The following is a 20,021-nucleotide window of genomic DNA, read 5'->3' as shown; positions in this document are numbered from 1 at the left end:
AGACTGTAATCCTTCCTCTGAACACTGAGTTACTTCTTGATTTTGAGAATCATCAACTTTTCTTTGATGCCTCTTAAGGTTTTCTGCCACCAGCTCCACCACACTACTAGTAGCTGTAACCTAATCTATCTCCATCACTATGGTTGCTGCCCTCCTCAACTCTGGCAAACCAACCCTTGCTGGTTCTTGTAGAGCACATCACCACTGGTGCACTAGTTTAAAAATGTACCGACAACACATTTAGAACTCCTGTTTTACCTGGCTGATGGGCTTATTCAGCACAGCGCGAACTCATTTGGGAAGGGTTTGAATATACATAACAGCCCTTTATGTAAAAGTCTTGTACTCCGGCTTTAAAAGAAGACTTAAAATTAAAAATCATGAAATGAAATGGCAATTTCAAACAAACAATGAAGCTGAACTAGCTCTCTGAAATCGAAATCAAGGGCTAAAATTACAGCAAGTGTTGGTTGGTAAATCTGCCGCTGCTTGGCCGGACTACAGCTTAACAATGAATCAATTTGAAATCGAAATCGCAATTTCATATTGTGAAACTGTCCCGTCTACGCTTTCACAAAATCATCCTCCTCGTCTTGCAGTCGCGCTACTGATGGAGTCCCATGTGGTAGTGCTCTATCATGTTTTAAATCTAATATACAGTGAATATTTAACTGAAGGTTGGCCTTGGGAAATTATAAGACAAATCAAATTAAAGTATCTGTCAAAGACGTCGCAATTACATATTCTTCCCAAATCTTTAATCTCTTGTCCAGATTACTGTATATTCTCCTGCTGTATACTCCTGGTCCTGCTGAGAACGTCTCCATGTGTGAGAGAAGTAAGAAAAAAAAAAAAGATGAGTGGCCTGTATTCTCAAGGGCTCTGACTTGCGTAAAACTGTCACCACATACCCAGCAGAGTGTGTCACGGGTGCCATGTCGTTGGCTGCACCCACTAATTTGGCATCATGACATAACAACAAACCCATCATTACCAAACTGCTGCTACTGCAGTTTAGTGGCGACTGCAGTTCAGCACAAGGCAGCGAATGAGAGGTAAAAGGTCCTCAGAAAAGATTCAAACAGCATAAGGGAAAAGACAAGAAGCCCCTCACAACATAGTGAATCCAGAAGGCATATCTGCTCTTCAGCCACTACTTTATAGCCAAAAAGAATATTTGCTCTTTCAGCTTGACGGCACCTGTCCCTCGCAGCACAATAACCAGAATGATTTCAGCGCTTATTGGCATCCTCTGGCCTGCCATTCACGGAGCACTTGCATGAGCGAGCCCTCCAGGGGCAGCTGGCTATTCAAGAGTCAGGCCTACTTTCTTTACCCAGCCTCTAGCCGGGACCATTTCTTTATTTTTCTCAGCCAACTCCCTCGGGACAGAGACGTATTCAGAGCGAGGCTGCCGACACGTGAGCTGTGGCCCGGCAGAGGCCCGAGTCTGGCGTCTGTAAAGTCCTGTCAGAAAGAAACACTCAAGGGAGCGTGCATGCAGAGATTAGAGGGAGGTGAAGATGTTTGGTTCCTGCTCGGGATAATCTCACAGCGTACGACTGGTGATAAGATTGTCTCAGAGGAGCAGTAAAGCAAAATTGTCCTGAATGTAATGAAAACTAACCCTGCTACTTTCCAACTCTCTGGAGATTAATCTGAACTGAAAAATAAAAGCATGTAATTACAACAAGATGTTTTTTGCTGATATGTTGCTTCAATCAACTAATAATGTGTTTTCTTTCTGTTCTTTTTTCATGTCTCCATGCACTTCCTTCTGATGATCAATAGGTAAGTACCAATAAAATTTGCAGTACATCTGGAACCAATCTGTGTCCAAAAACATTTTTTCATATTGTTGTATATGCTGTAGTTAGTTTTCCTACTGCTGCTCACACACATCTGCAGAGGACTCGAGGTTCACTGCGGGACTGTGCTTGAGTTTACTTTCCACAGCTGAGGTATGATGAACTGTGAAGGAGCACGCCCTCGCTCTGCGCATATGTGCCCATTTCCATGGAGACACTACGCTCGCAATAATACAGACAATGCCATCCTTTTTGTAATCTGCTGGCGTGAGGTGCGATGAGGTGTCGGTGTGGCGCTAAGAGGCCAGCTGTGATTTCCTCAGCGTAGACACTCCAGCTTGTTGACGCTGCCTGCACTGCGGCGCTAACGAGTGGACACACACCTCTCTGTTTCAGGCGGTGGACATGCTACACACACACATACACACACACACACACTGGCGGTCACACAGCAGGTCACCACTTTAGCAGAATCATCTCCAGCAGCGTATGTTTGAATATTTGTGTTGCAGCAGTGCGCTGCTATTGTTAGAGGCTAACAATAGGAGAATACATGTGGTCTAATCCCAGTGTGTGGTAGGGGAGACCAGGCGGGGTGACACATGGATTCTGAGAAGCAGTGTTGCCACTATATGGTTGTCAACATTTATGTAGAACATTCCAACAGTAATTGTATTTAATGTTGTCTTAACCATAGTCATACTGAACTATTATTACCCGAGGACCTCCGTCCATCCATTTTCTTCAGTTTATGAGAGTTTAGTTCAGTTACAGCAGGCTAAGCTGCACATTCCAGACATCCCTCTACCTAGCAACACTTTACAGCTCCTTCTGGGGGATCCTGAGGCGTTCCCAGGCCAGATGAGATATGTAATCCCTCCAGCAATTTATGGGTCTCTCCTCCCAGCTGGACGGGGCTGGAAAATCTCCAAAGGAAGGTACTCAGGAGGCATCGTAATCAGATGCCAGAACCACCTCGGCGCAGGAAGGGAAGGAGCAGTGAATCTACTCCGAGCTCTTCGTGCCATCTTTAAGGAAAAAGCTTCCAAACAGAGGAAAATCATTTTTAGCCGTAAACTTTTATCTGCAATTTCATACTCGATTCCTTACTACCCAGAGATCAAGACCAGAGATCGACTGGTAAATCGAGCAACAGTCCAGTCCAACGCCCGCATTATGACCTTTTGTTATTTGTAATAACTGCTGAGGTCATCTGTGGGATAATCTAATGCAAACTTGCAATATCATTATTTATAAAGTAAAAATTTCCGCCACAAATTACCTACCATACTTTGCAAAACAGAAATGTCCTGTAATAATTTTAGTCCCGTGCAAATCTGCACCTTAGTGATGCATGGTAGACGATAAATGGTGTGTGTAAGCATTTCAGCATGTGAATGTCGAACCGCCAACCTTGTAATTAGCAGACAATCTTCTCTATCACCTGGGACACAGCTGTCAGATTGTCTGTGTCTTTCGACTGCTGCTTTCTCACTCAGGAACGATGGAACTGTGAAAAAGTTTGGATGGTGTTTGAGTGCAAATTCAGAAGGCTAATGTAACTACACACCGTAGATGCCTATTCACAGAAACAGCAACATAAATCTGTCACAAGAGCAAAATCTTGAAGGATGATGAGACGGGTAACATGCATAATATAAGGAACATTTTACTGTCTTTCAGCAACTAAACAGAATGTGGCAGCCTGTTAACATCAAATCTGTGGATGTCAGTTATATGAGTACTTTATACATACTTCACTTATCCCATGTGAATATGGTGCAAAAAATACTGATGTGTGTGTGTGTGTGTGTGGGAGGAGTACTTTTTAAATCGTAAGAGGTCCCCAGGTAACACTAGTTTCATGCAAATAGGGCTTTAGTGGTGTATTTTCCCCCAGAAAGATGCCAACTCACTCTCCTCATGAGTGGCTTGTGTGTTTGGGAGCTGCTTGGGTGTGGCGTTGGAAGCCACCAGGAACTGGCCTGATCCTCTCCATTGTTTCCACTGCTGGGTTTGCTCTCTGCATATCCATCCTCCCTGCCAACTGTTGGTTTGGGTTGAACCAGCAAGGCGTCCACTTTATTCTCTCTCTGAACTGAATCCCAGCAGGCAGAGATGTGTGAGGAACAGCTCGAATCAGCCCGGCTCGGCTCGGCTCAGCCCGGCCCGGCTCAGCCCTGCCAGCTCAGCCTAATGCCACTCCCTCCTAATGACTTTCCCACAGACACACAGGTCACTCGCCTACAAAGCTGACCTCAGTCTGACCATATTTCTCAGTTAAACAGAGGTTTCCATTGCAATCGTCCGGCGCAAATTCAGCCCTCGTCAACTCTTTCCAAACCACACCTTCCTCCGTGTCTGCATTCAGGGTTTCCTATTTTCCCCTCGTTGTGCTTCTCTCCCTTCACAGTCTGTCTGTTCTGCTTATTGTGCTCCATGTGAGCGGTGAGTGATGCCAGTAAACTGGTGAAACCAGAGTCGGGAGGCTCACACAGCTCAGTGTTTACACAGGAAACTGTGGAGAAAAACTTCTGCGATTAAGCTGCTCAGACACTTACATAACAGTCTGCATATTCCCGTGTACCTTTTAGCCAGGTTACTAATGTGTGAGGTTACTCGTCGCAGTGATACTGTTCCACTGTGTACAGACACCTGAACACACACATATACATACACATGTCCACATCTATGTATGTTTGCTATCAGTTCACTGTTTCCATAACCTTGGCGGCTCCGTCTGTGACCTGAGACTGAAGTGTCATACAGACTTTGTAGCCTCTGACCCCTACGCTTGTCACACATTGAATAACAAGATGATGAATGAGCAGTGGCACAAAACATTGGACGCACTTCTGTTGCTGAGAGCTGCTTTTTGTTTAAAAGCAACGTCAAGTGCCTCAGTCAAAGTTGAGGGCCAAGGCTGCTGTTGTGACTATGAAACAGTCTGACTACACAAATGAGGTCAGTCAGTCAACATTGTTCAGACAAGCCTTCTATTGACAGCTTTGTCTTGCGCTACTGTGCAAGTCTTCATTTTTGGTGACACATTACAAAGTTATTTACTGAAACAACACGCGAACCACCTGTGTAATATTGTGTGGGTTCCCCTCTGGGGGCGTCCTGTGGTGTCTGTTGTGGATCGGGCTTGTTCTGGCACATCCTGTCGATGCTCAATTGGACTGTGATCTGAGGAGTTCGGAGGCAGGATTATGAGGGCCGTAGGCTCTGGAGCAGTTTGTACAGTTGAGCAGGTGTCCTACTGGGGGAGGTTGTTGCCATGGAGAGGTATCATGGTCTGGGAAAATGTTGAGGTGATGCATGTCAAAGTAACATCCATGTGAATCCCAGAACCAAAGGTTTATCAGCAGAACCTTGTATACTGACTAGATGATCAATGTTATACTCTTCAAGTGTCAGTGCTTCTGTTGATGTGGCTTTTTGCCAAATATTAAGATGATTTGCACAAGTTTGTTGCAAGGTAATATTCATATAAATAAGAACTAGCTCTAGGAGTTGAAAAATTATCAACCTGCCAAAATATTAAATGCAATGTTCAGCATTTTTCCAGCAATCATTATCATTATTTTTAACCGTTTTTTTTTTTATTTAAAAAAATTTACTTACTTATTAAATACTCTAAATTGGCTGCGATGACTTTGTCTATGTGTGCAGAGCATTTTCTGATTAGTTATACATTATGAGCAGTAGTCTGTCAACACTGACGGATAAATGAAGGTATAAAGCATAAACATTTTTATTTTTCACCGATGCTTTGTGTTGGATTTTGCATTACTCTAAATTTTGACACCTGTATCTGATTGTGTTTGGTTGTGTGGTTAATAATCCATGTAGGATGTATGTTGGTGTAACATTTCAGTCATTATTACTAAATCTCTTGTTGAATGTGTGAGCTACGATACAGCCTCTCTGCCAAGTCACTATTATTTATATAGCACATTTTAAACAACAGACTCTGACCCGAAATGGTTTCCAGTTCACACACAAGTTGGAAGTTGCCAGTACCTTATTTATTTATTTTTGAATGTATATATCTGATTAAAAAAAAAAAAAGATTGGGTTGTTTGGACATTACATAACGTCTACAGTGTAGTGGCACCATGATACAGGCCTTATTATACAAGTGACATGCAGGAACAAAAGACTCGGTGAAGCATGTCGCTATGGGAGAGAAAAACAGGCTGATGAGAGATTAATCTCTTTTGCTATTCTTTTCTTGTTTCTCTTGGCTTTGTGCTAATGGAAAGGTAAATTCACCCCTCTGCTGCTCATCCTGTCTGGCCACAGTAAAAACACCTTTTTAAATGCAGCCATATTCCCGTAAGTGCTCGGCCCTCGTGTTGACAGACCCGACCGTGCTGAAGCTGCTCACGTTACTGTTTCCCTTGTTCTGACTTCAGGATTTTTCATTATCCTCTGCCTGGTGGTTAACACTGCCTTTATTTCCAGTAAAGCCAGGAACTCTTTCTCTACTCTACTACCAAGAATTCCCGCCTTTCTCGAGGTGCCTGCGAGACGGGAGTGCAGACTGAACAAAAGAGGGCAGGTCAAAGGGCGCACGTTTTCATTTGTGAGACTAATAGGCCAGGTGTACCTGGAGGGGACGGAAACCCAGAAAGCTTTTTTTTTTTTTCTTAAAAGCGGGGACCAGCCCAGACACACCCCTTCCTCATTCTGCTGAGGCTGGGCGTCAGAGTGTGAGCACTTCAAAGGTCTAGCGAAAGCAGGGACCCGGGCCAAGCTCAGCGGGAGAGCCATTACAGCCCAATAGGAGTCAGCTGTGACCTCAAAGACCGTTAAATGATGTGATATGAGAGGGTGTGCTGCAGCCTCCTGGAGGCCTCTGTAGCAAATCAGGAGGACAGAGCTGTAAAATGAATTTCGTGCTGATTTAAGGGGTGAAGGAATTTTAAGTGTACTTCAGAGTGTAGGCTGCTACTTTTTTTTCCTTTTTTTTGTTTTTATGCTTCCTATATGTGGTGCATTAACGCCCCTAAAGAACAACTCATTTCTTGTTTCAGATTGTAGTAAACAGCTCAATATCAACCCAAAGTGTCAGCTGCCGTTTTATGGAATTTACTTTAAAAATGAAAGAATGTGTTGTTTTTATCATGAAGCATCTGAAATCCCAGTACCCACGGTGTTTACTGGCATACAAAAGAGGCCAAGTGGAGTGAGCAAGTGGCCAATGAGCTGGTGATTTACTTCAGTGTTTACTGATTTGAGCTGACCTCCCAGTCTGTATGCAGACCCAATAATGAGGTGTCTAAAGGTCAAGAGGTAAAAGGTTGCTGAATGCGGACCCTGACCCCCGCTGACCCTGCTGAGTGTGCACACAGAGGACAGGAAAATGAAATAACCCGCTTCTGTTAGCTGGGAGTTCCTTTCATTCACAGTTTTTGTTATGCTGTAGCTTTCTTTTTTCTAATGTAAGTCAAAGAGCAGGATGCTGGTAAACGTGAGGTCAGACTTTACGAATGCGACGCCGTAACAAAATGTGCAGACGAGCAGAGAGTTATTCAGAAGTGAGCGGGGTGTTAATGGCTTGTGTTCATTGTAAGATTTTAATCATGGAGCATCTGCTTGCAGTGAATTCCAGATGATTTCGTCATTGTTTTCACTCCGGATGATAAGTGTAAATCACTTTTTAATTACAGTAAACTGGGAATTCCAGTGGAAACTCCTACTTTTCCTGTTTTAGACATTCAGCATGACTTACGATTGATTGCGCTGCGTAACTGCAGGAACTCCCTGCTCCCTTGAGCGACATTTTTTTAATTTATTAATTTATTTACATAGGGCTGAACGGTGCCTCGGTTGTTAGCACTGTTGCCTCACAGCTTGAAGATCCCCAGTTTGCGTCACAGTTAGGACGCCTGGGATCTTTCTGCGTGGAGTTTGCATGTTCTCCTCGTGCAGCGTGGGTTCTCTCCGGGTTCTCCGGCTTCCTCCCACACAGTCCAAAAACATGTTGAGGTTAATTGGTGATTCTAAATTGTCCGTAGGTGTGAATGTGAGTGTGCTTGATTGTCTGTCTCGAAGTGTAGCCCTGTGATAGACTGGTGACCTGTCCAGGGTGTCCCCTGCTTCACCTTAAGTCGGCTGGGATAGACTCCAGCCCCCCATGACCATAGTGAGGATTAAGTGATGTATAGATAATGGATGGATTTTTATATGTTTCTCATTTTTGTGTTATCATAGTAAAAATAGTTGTTCAAAGTGCAGGCTGTATATAAAAGATGGATGTAGCTCTCATTGTTGGAAAAGTGAAGCCAATGCAGAAAAGACTTAAAACTGTATTCCCTCTAACAGCCAGCAGGAGGCCACTCCTCTGGCTACAAAAAAAGGCCAGATTATATAGAAGTCTTTAGAAAGGGATCCTTAATATCTGTTGTTATAAATAGATTTGCAAAAGCTTTTTTTTGATCTCCCAAAACATTCTTTTAGAAGTGCTAATTTTGAATTTAATTACCAACATAACATTATCAATCCCATTTAATAAGAGTCAATGTATTACCAGCATGACCAATTATTGGATTCAACATTCAGCATTTTCCTGATTATCTGTATAATTTTTTAAAGCCGATTCCACATAAAATAAATTGATTAAAAAATGTGATACTTCGGCTGTCTGGTGGGTTACAGCTCATGAGTAGTCGTCAGTTAACACTGAAGGATACATGTTGAAAAGTTTTCTTTTTATTTAACATGTTAGTAATAATTAAACACATAATTTATCATAGTTTGGTGTTGTCGGTGTGTCATGTCTGAACTTTGATACAAAGATTTTCTTTGTTCCTCATGGAAAAAGCACATCAGTTGACCCCTGCTATTTATACATTAAGCAGATACAAACAGCTTCAGCGTTATTTTTTAACTGTATGTCTGCATACCTCACAAAAATTTCCTTTTACTTCTGTTTTGGTTTCCACCAACTCCTGGGGGAAAAGTCTTGCTTTGTAGCTGCTAAATGTCCACTGTGTTCACCAGCTTGATGGTCATTTTGTCAGACTGTTGTAGTGTACAGTGAGTTTGCTGGAGCTACTGAAAACAGCTGCTTGCTGTTGCTGTAAACGTTGCTAATGTAAGTGTACCTCAACATTAAAGCTGCAGGCGGTAAAGCCCAAAACAATGAGCTGAAAGATGATAAAACCCTCAGCAGTGCTAAGAAAGGTTTAAAGAGTTGCGTAAAAATTGTCTGTGAGCAGCAGCAAACTACACATAGTCATTTGATATAAAAATCCAAATATTGATCAGTGTATCTTTAAATATGCTGATCAGTGCCAGATCATTCATTTGGTTTATTCTTGCGTGCAAACTTTTGTCCAAATTCATTGTTAATGTCACATAAATGTGTTATGACACTCTAACAAAATTGCCCGCTCATTACTGCACTATAAAACACGCCACACAATCTCGTGAACATTTACGCAGGGTGGAAAAGTTTTACAAAGGAAATGTTTCTGAGGACGTCAGAAACCAAAACCTTTGCTTTACACATCCTCCTCCGTTCCCAAAAATCTGCTCTCCCTCCTCAGAGTGAGAGATCTTCCCGTTGGCACCGTGCCCTGCCTGCGATACGCACCACTCTGGAGGGTTCAAAATGGAAAGTATTTCAAAGTCACCGCAGCCTGCTGTCAGACTTTGTAGTGGTAATATGAAGCAGCTGAGAAAACAGGCCTCAGTCACACGCTGCTCCTCCTCTGCTGCTGCTGCTGCTGCTCTGAGCACTGGCCGATCTTCAGGAAGATTTCACTGCAGCAACATGGTTTCAGATATTATCCAAAGTAATTCTTATTCAGCGTGGTTTATTCTGAGTGTGTGTGTGTGTGTGTGTGTGTGTGTGTGTGTGTGTGTAGCTCTGTTCAGGAGGGCTGGAGGTTCGAGCTGTAAGTGATGTGGGTTTGACTTTTTTTTTTTTTTCCTGTCGCTGCAGCTTTTATGAAGGTCTACGTGTTGATACACCTCACTGATTATTTATAGTTCAACATCTGTCTCATTTTTTGCCATCAGCAGAACGTTGTGTTGATTGTGAGGTAATGCATTTTTTCTGTCTGTTCTAATAAGGACTCTTATATCTGATGGGATTCCCCCACTCCTTCATTCCCACCCTTACTGTACCTCCCAGCACACACGTATAGACACTTATACAATCCAGGCTCTGGTCCAATATCTGAGCGTAAAGCATCGTCTCCTGAAAGCACACGTGTGATTTCATTTCACCACCAGACAGTGTTTCATGTGTGGGCTTGCGGCGCTGCCAACGCGTGCATTCTGACCCCGAGTCAGGAAGTACAAGTAGACTTTAGTGGGCTGCAATTAAACCTTTCACAAACCTGCACTGCTGATGTCACACTCACACACATTTTTAAAAAAAAACCCTCAGTATACTAAATAATGACTTAAACAGAATGAAAATCAGTTTTACGAGACTATAAATAGAATTGCCTGTCATGATGGGTCTATTTTTCATTCCTCAGTAGTATTGAGGGATAGTAAAACACTTCAGGAAGCCAACCAGAGGTTTGATTACAGATCTGCAGCCGTTTGCGGTGGAACCTGCAGGCAGCTGACGGCAGCATCAGGCTGATCATTAGCCCCCCTGTAAGGCCTCCTGGTTCCCAGCATCGCATTCCAAGCAGAGGTCGTAGGGCCCAGTCGCTGTCCCACATCAAAGCTCCAGGTGGGGCGAGGGAGAGCCCATTTAAAAAGGTGTGGTAGGAAGAGTGAGGGAGAGAAGGCGAGACTTTTAGATTCCTGAACTAAAATTAAACTGTGTCTCAGCTGTGACCGGCCCGTGCACGCTGAACGTGTTTGGAGGTGCTGAGACTTTCCTTCATATCCAGGAAACAATCCTGCTGATAAAGCGGAGATAATCAGTGCATTTCAGTTTTGTATCAAGGAATGTGAGTAAATAAATGAGGAAGTTAATATTTGATCCTCTGTCAAACTACTTAAAATGTGAAAAATCTGAAAAATGGTTTGTGCCCAAACTGAGTCAGTTGGGATTGTCACCATTACTTTGTAAGTCTTTTGTCAAATCTTAGGACGTTAGGCAAAATGGTGAATAAAATCAACTTTTTGTGAAAAATTGTTGTACTTTCATTTTAAACTATTATGAAACTTTTCCAATTTAGCCATATTTATTACCAAGATATCTGACAGTTCATTTCCATTTTTTATGTCCTCCATTACTTCTTTTACATTTTTATTTTATTCTCATTGGTCCTTTAAACTGAGTCTAAGCCTGTAAAATAAAATCTCAGGCTGTAGTCAACCAAAGAAAATCCTGCTCTTTAACCAATCAGGTGGGGGAAAACAATGTGCATGTTATCTGAAGACTAAATCAGTCAACGTGCACTGAGAACACACTACCTGCTCGCTTTATTAACCTAAATGAATAATAATTAACATTAAAAGCAAGTATTTGCAGCCATATAAAACCATTTTATTCTGGTTATATTATGCTGCAATGATAACAGCACTAAGAGCAGACAGAGGAGGACCTGATTTCTGAAAATAGAACAATGTTCATGTGTGATCCTCACAAAAGAAGGACTTTACCTGCTGTTTTGCAGTGATGTATGTGGCGGACAAAGTTGTCTTTTGACTTTTTTTGGCCATTCTTTTTAATGAAATGCAGGCACACTGAATTTTCTTTGACCTGATGTCATTTAATTTGGAGCAGACTCCAAGGGATGGAGTGGATTATTGCTGGATGGTTATTGATGTTGTGCTTTTTTCCTCTTGAGGCGGCTCTCTGACCAGTGAGAATCAGATGAGCATGTTGACCCACGATCAACATGGAGGCTGCAGCTCTGTGAGATCCAGGAGAAGACAAAAATATGAAATGTGTCAGTAAAGAAGCAAACTGCCTTTCTGTATGCTAGAAATACAAAAATGGTTACATCATCACTGCTACTATCTTGTCTACATTAAGCAACTCACATCCCAAACAAAAGTTGTTGCAGTTGTTCCACTCTGGGTTTTCTGTCAGCAGAGTACCTCAGCAGGCCTTTAGGCTTTAACTTCATCTCTTCACTGAGAGTAAACAGTCTTGCCCCACCTGCTGCATCGTTTCAGCAGCAGCATCACCATCAGCTGGGTGGATGTGGGCTCAGAGAGGATTACCGGGGGAGACGGCTGTTATTGTGTGTCTACTGGCATCAGGACTCTGGTCTTTGTGCTTTACTAATCAGACCTCAGAGGGGACTTTCTCCAGCAGCCGACACACAGCGGAGACGCAGCAGCCTTGTTTCCTTCAATGACAGCACAGTCGGTGTGGAGTTTTATGTTTTATGGCAATGAGAAAATGTGGATCTCAGCAGTTTGATTAGTATCTGTTTACATTTTCCTGATTCAGGTGAGTAGGTTCTTTCAGTTGTTGTTTCATTGCATTGCAATGCCAGTGAAATGCATGTAGCTTTAGATACTTGACATATTTCTTTTCAGTGTAAAATTGCATGATTGGAACAGTTTGAGTGTTTCATTTTCCAGCTGCTCTATTTTCTGTCATGGAAACAACAATGCTGGTTTTGAATTGTTTAGGGTATGATAATGATTTATTCAAAGAGTACTCTAATACTTGAACCTCATAGTGTTTAGGTGAAAGATACTGGTATCCACCCTCCGTTGGCATTCCTCTACACCCTCCGTGTTCGTCCATTGTGGGTTTCGCGGCCAGTGTTGTTTCAGCAGTTTGGATTAACACTCCTCTCCTCCTGCAGTGCACCATAAACAGATTAGCGGTTGCCCAAGTCAGGGCCTGGCTGGGCCATCTGTACCCGGCGCTGCTGGGTGGGAAAGGGGGACATGGGGGAGGAGTGTGAGCAGATGTTGCAGAGGAGCTGTAGGTCAGTGTGGCAGTGGAGCAGAGGCTGGAAAGACATGAGGGACACGCTGAGGTGACCGAGGTAGTGACTGATTTCATGTTTCACGCCGATGCGCAGAGTTGAAACCACAACACTCTGTCATGGCTCTCGGATGCTGCCTCTCGCTCACATCCCAAGGTACTGTATAATTTACTGGGGCTTTAATTGAGCTGCATGTACCTCCCATTTCTTTTTGCGCTGCATGTACAACCTCGACCGCAGCGGTTGCAAACACACGTCTGCGCTTTGTTCAGACGTTGTCACATGATGCAGGAGATGATGATATGGAAGTTTTCCTCTCCTCGGCTCATATTGCCTGATTGGTCAGTTCGTTTAACCTGTGTGACGGATCGTGATGCCATTTGTGGGGACGTCCCGCATGCTCTGACACCCACTACACTTTTTCTGCTTTGTTTTTTCATTGATTTTTCTTGACAATATTTTATTGAACCAGGAAAAGCCTTGTTAAGATTAGGAACTGCTTTTACAGGACTGTCCTGGCCAAGTCATGCAGCAGCTCAAATCAACCTTCCAAACCCAAAGCAGCATTTTCTGCTAGTGTCACATTTTTGCTCACTGTGGGCTCCTTTTCACAGCACATAGAGTCCTGCACCTCTGTGGAAACAACACAATCAAGGCTAGAAGTAGAGAACTCAGGAAGTCATAATGCCATAAAGCATTAAAAATAGAGATTAAAAGTTAAATTCAGTTGATAATTTATTTTACAAATATTGAAAAAAAAAAAGCTAAACATTTTATCTTACTCTACATACTGTAGATATTTTAATACTTGCATTTTTAATTTGTCTTTATTCATGTCTCCTATCTGCTCTGTGTAAACACCGCCTGTTCAGCCGAAAAGTTCCTAAACTTTTGTCAAATGGCTGTTGGTCACAATTGAGTCATGAATGGCTTCATAGTTGTACCGAGGATTTTTGTTTGTTTGTTTGTTTTTGTTTTTTACAGAGATGGGTTAATGTGAACTGTTAATTTTTAGAGAATTTTTAAATGAGACATGTAGAATAGAAATAATTCTGATGAAATATCACAATTTAAGCTAAACAAAAAGTTTATAGCATGGAGATACTTTCTGTCTTTTCAGTTTCTGGCTCTGTTAAGTTTGGTAAATCTTTTAAAAAAGGCTACCTTGTTTTTTTTTTTACCTTCCCGGTTGTTTTGGGGTTTAGGGGGTTGACCGGTTTCCGGCCTTCCGGCCTTAAACCATTTTAACTAGGGTTTGGTTGCATTAAGAATCCCTTAAAGTATCATGAAATCACAAAAATAAATGTTGATGATCATGCACGCCTAATGTGGATCAGCTATGACCAATGTATCTGCTTCCAAGTTGCATGAAGTTGAGCTGAATTCGTTTAGTGAGATCAGCTCTTTAAGATTCAGGAAATTCTGCAAACTGATTCCAAGCAAAGCTGCAGCAGAGTTAAACACCCTATGGCACAAATGGACTCCCATACTATAGATATAAACCTGTAGATTTGACCAAGAAATCTTTATAAATAGGAACGTGCTCATGATTAAGTTTACGAGTGACCGAGGCAGACCATCCAACTGGTGATGTTCAATCAGACGGATTTATGTTCCCCGAAGAAGCCCCAAACTTTTCCTCATCGCCTCTCCAGCAGTAATTAACTCATCTCAGTTGCACAGAGCTGAGTGAAGGCAGTGTAAGCTCACTTGTCTCCCTCCTGTATGAAGTTCAGAGGAAAAAAATGTTTTAATCTAAGTGTGACCTAATGACTGACATCTGCGGCTGTGTTTTCCCAGGCCGCTGGCAAATTGTAGGTGTGCGAGAGTGTGAGTGTAGGTGTAAGGGGTTTTTGACTTGGCTCCTGTCTGGGCCAATACCGACTAAATTACAAGGCAGCGGCAGTCTGAGGATGCAGCCTTTCATCCGCACTTCTCCTGGCCTGCAGGGCTGCTGGCAGGGTGGATAGCGGTAAGGTTGTTGGGGGATGATCCTGCTGCAGTTGAAGAGGAGGAGAGATTGATGGGCTGTGTCAAGGAGCAGATAATAGAGTGTGTGATATCACCTCATTAGGAAAATTCACAGCTGGATGCTAAATGGGAATAAGTAGGGAAGGAGAAGAAGATAGAGAAGTGGTGCTTATTTAAGCACTTGAAAAAAAATGCCAGAGAACGTCGATTTTTTTCGTCAGAAGTCTTGTTTTTCTTCTCACCTGAGGCCATGTGGCTTACTCAGCTCAGTATAGCCATGTTGAAGATTACTCAGCCTGACTGTGAAAGTAAGAGAAAGCTGCCAAGAGGTCAATGAAATGACTGAAGGCTGATGTGTTTTCTTTGGCCTCATTTGGGGCAACAGCTGACCACTAAATTACCATTAAAAGCTTTCCCCATATGGACTCCTGTCTCCATGAAGCCTTCTCTTAAAGGCCTCTTAGGAACTCGAGCTTTGTTGCACAAGCACAGACTCACTTAAGCAAAAGTTAGAGATTTGACTGAGCAAGGTGAAAGGAAGCACTGATGTGTTTTTTAGCCGGGGGAAGATAACAAAAAAAAAAAAAAACAGCCAAAGTTTAATGGAGTCTGGCAGAGAGAGCACAGTCTGTGTCCCGGTTGTTGTTGTTGTTTTTGTTGTTGTCAAATGGGTTTTTAGTGTGTTGCAGACATTGATGGTGTCACAACAAGGCCAACAGTTCACATCTCAGCAGGGAGCCTGACAAACGGTGTCAGAGGGCTCATATCGGCAAACAAATTCAAGGAAATATAACAAATGTGGATGCGTCTGTGAAGGACACAAGGGGTCACTGACTGTTTTGATCAGTATACAAATCATATTAAATATAGCTGCAAGCGACATTGAGAGGGCCAAGCAGTTCAGTAGGGCACAGTCCCAATGGCAAATAAATTATCATGAAAAAAATAAAAAATATATAAAATTAGGTGTAGGCGTTAAAAAGGGAACATTTATTTATTGCAGGGCTGTAACAGAGATGGTTTTAAATATCTAAAATCCATCTGGTAACATTAGTGAAGCTTGGTCTGAACGTTATCTTTACTAGTTGTGGTGAAGATTAATCAAATGTATATACATATAATCAAAAAATAACAACAAACAAAAAAAAACTGAAACATAAATTAACATAATTTAAGCCCAAAACCCATTATTGTGGAAATTGACGTCATGGAGGCTTTGACTTCACTTTGATCTGAGGAATCCAACAATGCCCCATTTTTGAAAATTAGGAACATATAAGCTGCAATCAGAAAGTTCTGAGGCTGCAACTAGAAAATCAAAAACCTTACCTGATTTAAATTGGTTTAAAATAGTCTCCTTGTGCAGCAATACTTGCTCGCAGTGCTTGTAATGTTTCCTACAAGTCCTGTTACGTAGACATGTTACCATCTGCAATGAGTCTCTTAAACTGTGTCAAAATAGCGACACTTCAACTTGAATTTCATTTAGAGGAAATCACAGGGAGAAAAATCTAACAAGTTGGACAGATGGGGCGCAATCATTGTGTTGTTGTGGTAAAGAAAAAAACTACATCCATATTTGCTGCACTGTGACCAGGCATACTGCATATTGGAGCACCCTCATGTCACAATTCAGGTTGTTTGTGCTTTATGTTCTCCTTTAGACACCTCAGAACGTTCCAGTGGAACTCTGCCTCAACAATAAGACCCTGAAGAATGAATTTCCAGTGCATAGTCACATAAATGCTGAATAAAACAACAAGCTGATCTCAGAGACTGCAGCTCTCCCACTGTTACAACTGTTGTTTCTTCTGCCGATGGCAACCACAGACCAACCTCTCATCACCAGTGATGATTCTCTACATGCTTCTGACTCAAATAGAATGTGATGTTTTCTCTCTTTCTGCTCCAGTTTGAGGTCCAAGGAGAAATCAGATTTTCTCACATGTTGCACAAGTGTGATGCAGTTACAGTCTTGGAACTTTTTGATCACCCCTGTTAGGTTCAAAGGCTTTTTGCATATGAGTGTCTTCAACTTGTGGTCTTCAACAAGTGATCAAGATGCAGATGTGAAACTCGGTGAAAAGAATCAAACAACTGTTCCAAATCAGTGTGCAAATTTCAAAACTTTTAAGTATATGGCTGTAGGGGCTGCATAGACTTGACTGGCAGAAGAAGAGAGAAGATGAAGAAGAATAAGAAATGGTCGAAACCCAATGAGTCTTTGCAGTGACCACATTTCAACTCAGTATCTTAAAGCAAATTGTGATTTAAAAAGCTAATATATGAGTTGGCAATGGAACAACCCAACATTTTGAAAATATGCTTACATGTTTTTTTTACTAAGAGTGAAATGAGAAAACTGACTCCACTCTGATTCTGCAGCCAGAACTAGGAGATGGTTGAGATTAAGACAATGGGAACAGTGATCTTGGCTCTGCAAAAGTTCAGCATCACTCTCTAAAGTTTCAAAATATATCTACTTAAAAACATTTAATATCTCGTTTGTTTAGCTCCTCAGTTGTTGTTTATATTTGTGCACGAATATGAGAGTGACCAATCTTATAATTTAACTCTTTAATTCTTCAAATGAGCAAAAAAATATATACTTCCCAAAACTGTTTCATAAATAAAAAAGTTTTATGCTCACTTTAAAGTCACTCTCATCTTCTTGATTAAACCCCTAAAAAAGCATATCAGTGTTTCAGAGTGACATATTTAGAATTTTCATCTGTTAAATGAATTCCATCCTGTCTTAAAATAGCTTAAACACCATTTGTGTTTCAAAAAGAAATAAACCTGGCATTGACCGTTTATAGTGCTCATGATGTGTCTTCCAGCTTATAAAAAAACTCATATGGACATGTTAACAAGGTAAAAACCTGTATTTTTACCAAAGTTGGTCTTAACTTTCAATCACAATTTACTTGAACTCAATCATCTGGACCGCATCATCTTGTAAAATTGCAGTAATATGTGATGATACAATTCCACTGGAAGTCAATAGCAACTCGAAGCCAAGCCATATTTCCATATTCACAGCAAACATGCAAAATCAAACATGGCACTCAGAGAGAAACATCTGGCAGGAGTAAAACATTTCATTTAGCAGCAATTGAAGCAGCTCTGTTCCACCAGCGCAAATCTGCTGTTTGCTGAGTTCACTTCCAGCATCTACAGCTGAGCAGGAGACACAGCACAGATCGCGTTTTCAGGTCAGCAGGGTCACAGCAGAGGGCTTTTAGATCACTCTGGGTCGTTTTATGGAAAACGTCAGGTTGCCTCTGAGTAGCAGATAAACACTCGGCCTCTCCAGGGGATCGCATGCATGGCACCATGTTTCTTGGAAAAGACCTGTCACAGACATCACAGTAGCAGCAGCTCGCTCGAAAATCACATGCAGCAGTTGGATCTGCAGCCGCAGCCTGAGGTTTAGTGCAGTCTCCCTGACCTTTGGTAGCTGCAATCAGGAGTTGAACTATGTATTTTCTGAGCGAAAGAGACTAAAGTTAGCTTCTGGCTGCACTACAAAGCAAACTTGGAGCGTGCTCAGCCAAAGCTGCCTCTCATCACACATGGAGGTCAGACAGAGTGTGTTTCGGTAAAGCTGCCAGGTCAAGGACGGGCCCGGGAAAGTCCGCCAGGTAGAGGAAGACTGACGGGAGCGTTTGTCTGCTAAAGCAAAAGGCTCAGCAGTTAATCCTCAAGGTTTTTCATGGATTTTCCTACAGATGTGTAAGATACAATCTCGAGCCAGTCCCTGAGTGATACTCTTTTATGCAGCTTAATGTCTGACTGCTGTTATTTTAATGCAGTCGTGTGTGTTTCTTAAAACCACTGTGTTAGATTTGATTGTTTCCTAGAGTCTGACTTCAGCATAAAGACGGGGTTGAAACATGTGTTTGTGAGCTCCTGTGTTATTGCATTTACACGGTATTACAGTATAAATGACTTCTGTGTGCATTTCAAACAGTCAGCACCCAAACAAGCCTGACCAAATGGCTTCGACTAAACTTTGACCTCATGCAGCCCCTCCATGTATTATGTGTAATTTGAGCTCCGTAACTCGAGGAGGTGCGAGGGGGGGAGCAGTGGGATTGGTCCAGGTAGCGGTCAGTGTTTAGAGGATGAAAGTCACATTCTCAGGTTACATTAATACCTTTTGTGTGGCTGCAGGTAATAGCATTGCATTAGTAAACAGCCTATTGTCCTGCTAACAGCCAGTCTGATTGTCTTGCTTTTCTTTCTCAGGCTTTGATGAGTTTGTTATTTCATCTCCACCTTAGATCCCAAAACCTTTTGTTTTTTTTTGCTTTCTGCTGGCAAAGATGTTCGTATGTAGATGAACATTGGCTCCACGGCTCATTTGTCAGAAGCTGTGGAGTTCACCTTAACCAGTGTATCACCACAAAAATGCTCAAGTGGAAATTTAAAGGTTTTCTTACCCGTGGAGCTCAGCAGGCTCCTCGTGATGAAAGCTGCCTTTCCATTACATCTGCTGGCATACGCTGTATTTGCAATAGATCCAGTGACGTATGCTGTACCTCATTTATCAAGAAACATATTAAAGAGACTTGAAAGGGGTTCGTTTGCAACCGTTTCTCTCCACTAAGCTGAAACTGGGGGATTTCCTTTATATTGGCAGCAAGCTTAACACAGTATCATCAGGACAGAAGGATTAAATGTGGCTGGAACAAGATGTTTTAGTATTTAACAGTTGCCCCTGAGGGTTTTAAAGATCGTATAGTATAAATGCTGCTGTGGGATGTTGATTTCCACCCTGTTGTACGTTTCTCCTGTAACTTTCCTGACTCTGACCTGCTCCGTCTCTTTCTCTCTCTGGCTGACAGCGGTGTCTAACCTGGATGTGGAGAGTAAGCTGACGGCACATTACCAAGCTCCCTGGCACCAGCAGAGGAACATTTTCCACCCCTCCACGCGGCCAGCATGTGTAGAAGAGCTCCACAGGCAAGCCAACCTCAGCCTGTGGGCCGTGCACCGAGGTGAGGCCCTCAGCACCACTCAGCCCCTCCGACCACAACATGGGAGGGAAGCCAGAGGAGCTGCTCTGAAGCTGTCACTCCCAATTAATGCGGCCCTCCCGCTTTATTTCACAAGACATTTTTAAAGTCCCTTCAAAGATGCATGCAGCTCACCTAGTTTTTTGAAATATGTGATTCTGGTGTCGTTCTGCCATCTTGTGGAGATAGTTTGTAACTGCATTGTGAATGTGAGAGCAGTACAGGGTTGTCTTGTTACATTACTAATAATTACACATGTCACAAAGCTAGTATTGATGGCAGGCCTATTGTATTGATGTCTATAGTTCTGTTATCTTCTGATCTGTGGTTTTGAATTGTTTCTCCTT

At 42.3% G+C, this 20,021-nt stretch overlaps 1 protein-coding gene across 1 annotated transcript in view; it reads left to right on the top strand.

The window, feature by feature from the left end:
* Positions 1-20,021, top strand: part of nhsa (Nance-Horan syndrome a (congenital cataracts and dental anomalies)) — a 74,163-nt gene that overhangs the window by 37,942 nt on the left and 16,200 nt on the right. The window contains exon 2 of the mRNA XM_008298737.1: positions 19,504-19,656. Coding sequence (XP_008296959.1) covers positions 19,504-19,656 — 153 coding nt within the window. The remainder of the gene's footprint in view (positions 1-19,503; positions 19,657-20,021) is intronic.

The sequence above is a fragment of the Stegastes partitus genome, unplaced genomic scaffold (assembly GCF_000690725.1).
Source record: "Stegastes partitus isolate 25-593 unplaced genomic scaffold, Stegastes_partitus-1.0.2 Scaffold30, whole genome shotgun sequence".
Classification (NCBI taxonomy): Eukaryota; Metazoa; Chordata; class Actinopteri; family Pomacentridae; genus Stegastes; species Stegastes partitus.
Note: the sequence above shows the minus strand (reverse complement) of the source record. Positions and strands in the feature narration are given on the sequence as shown.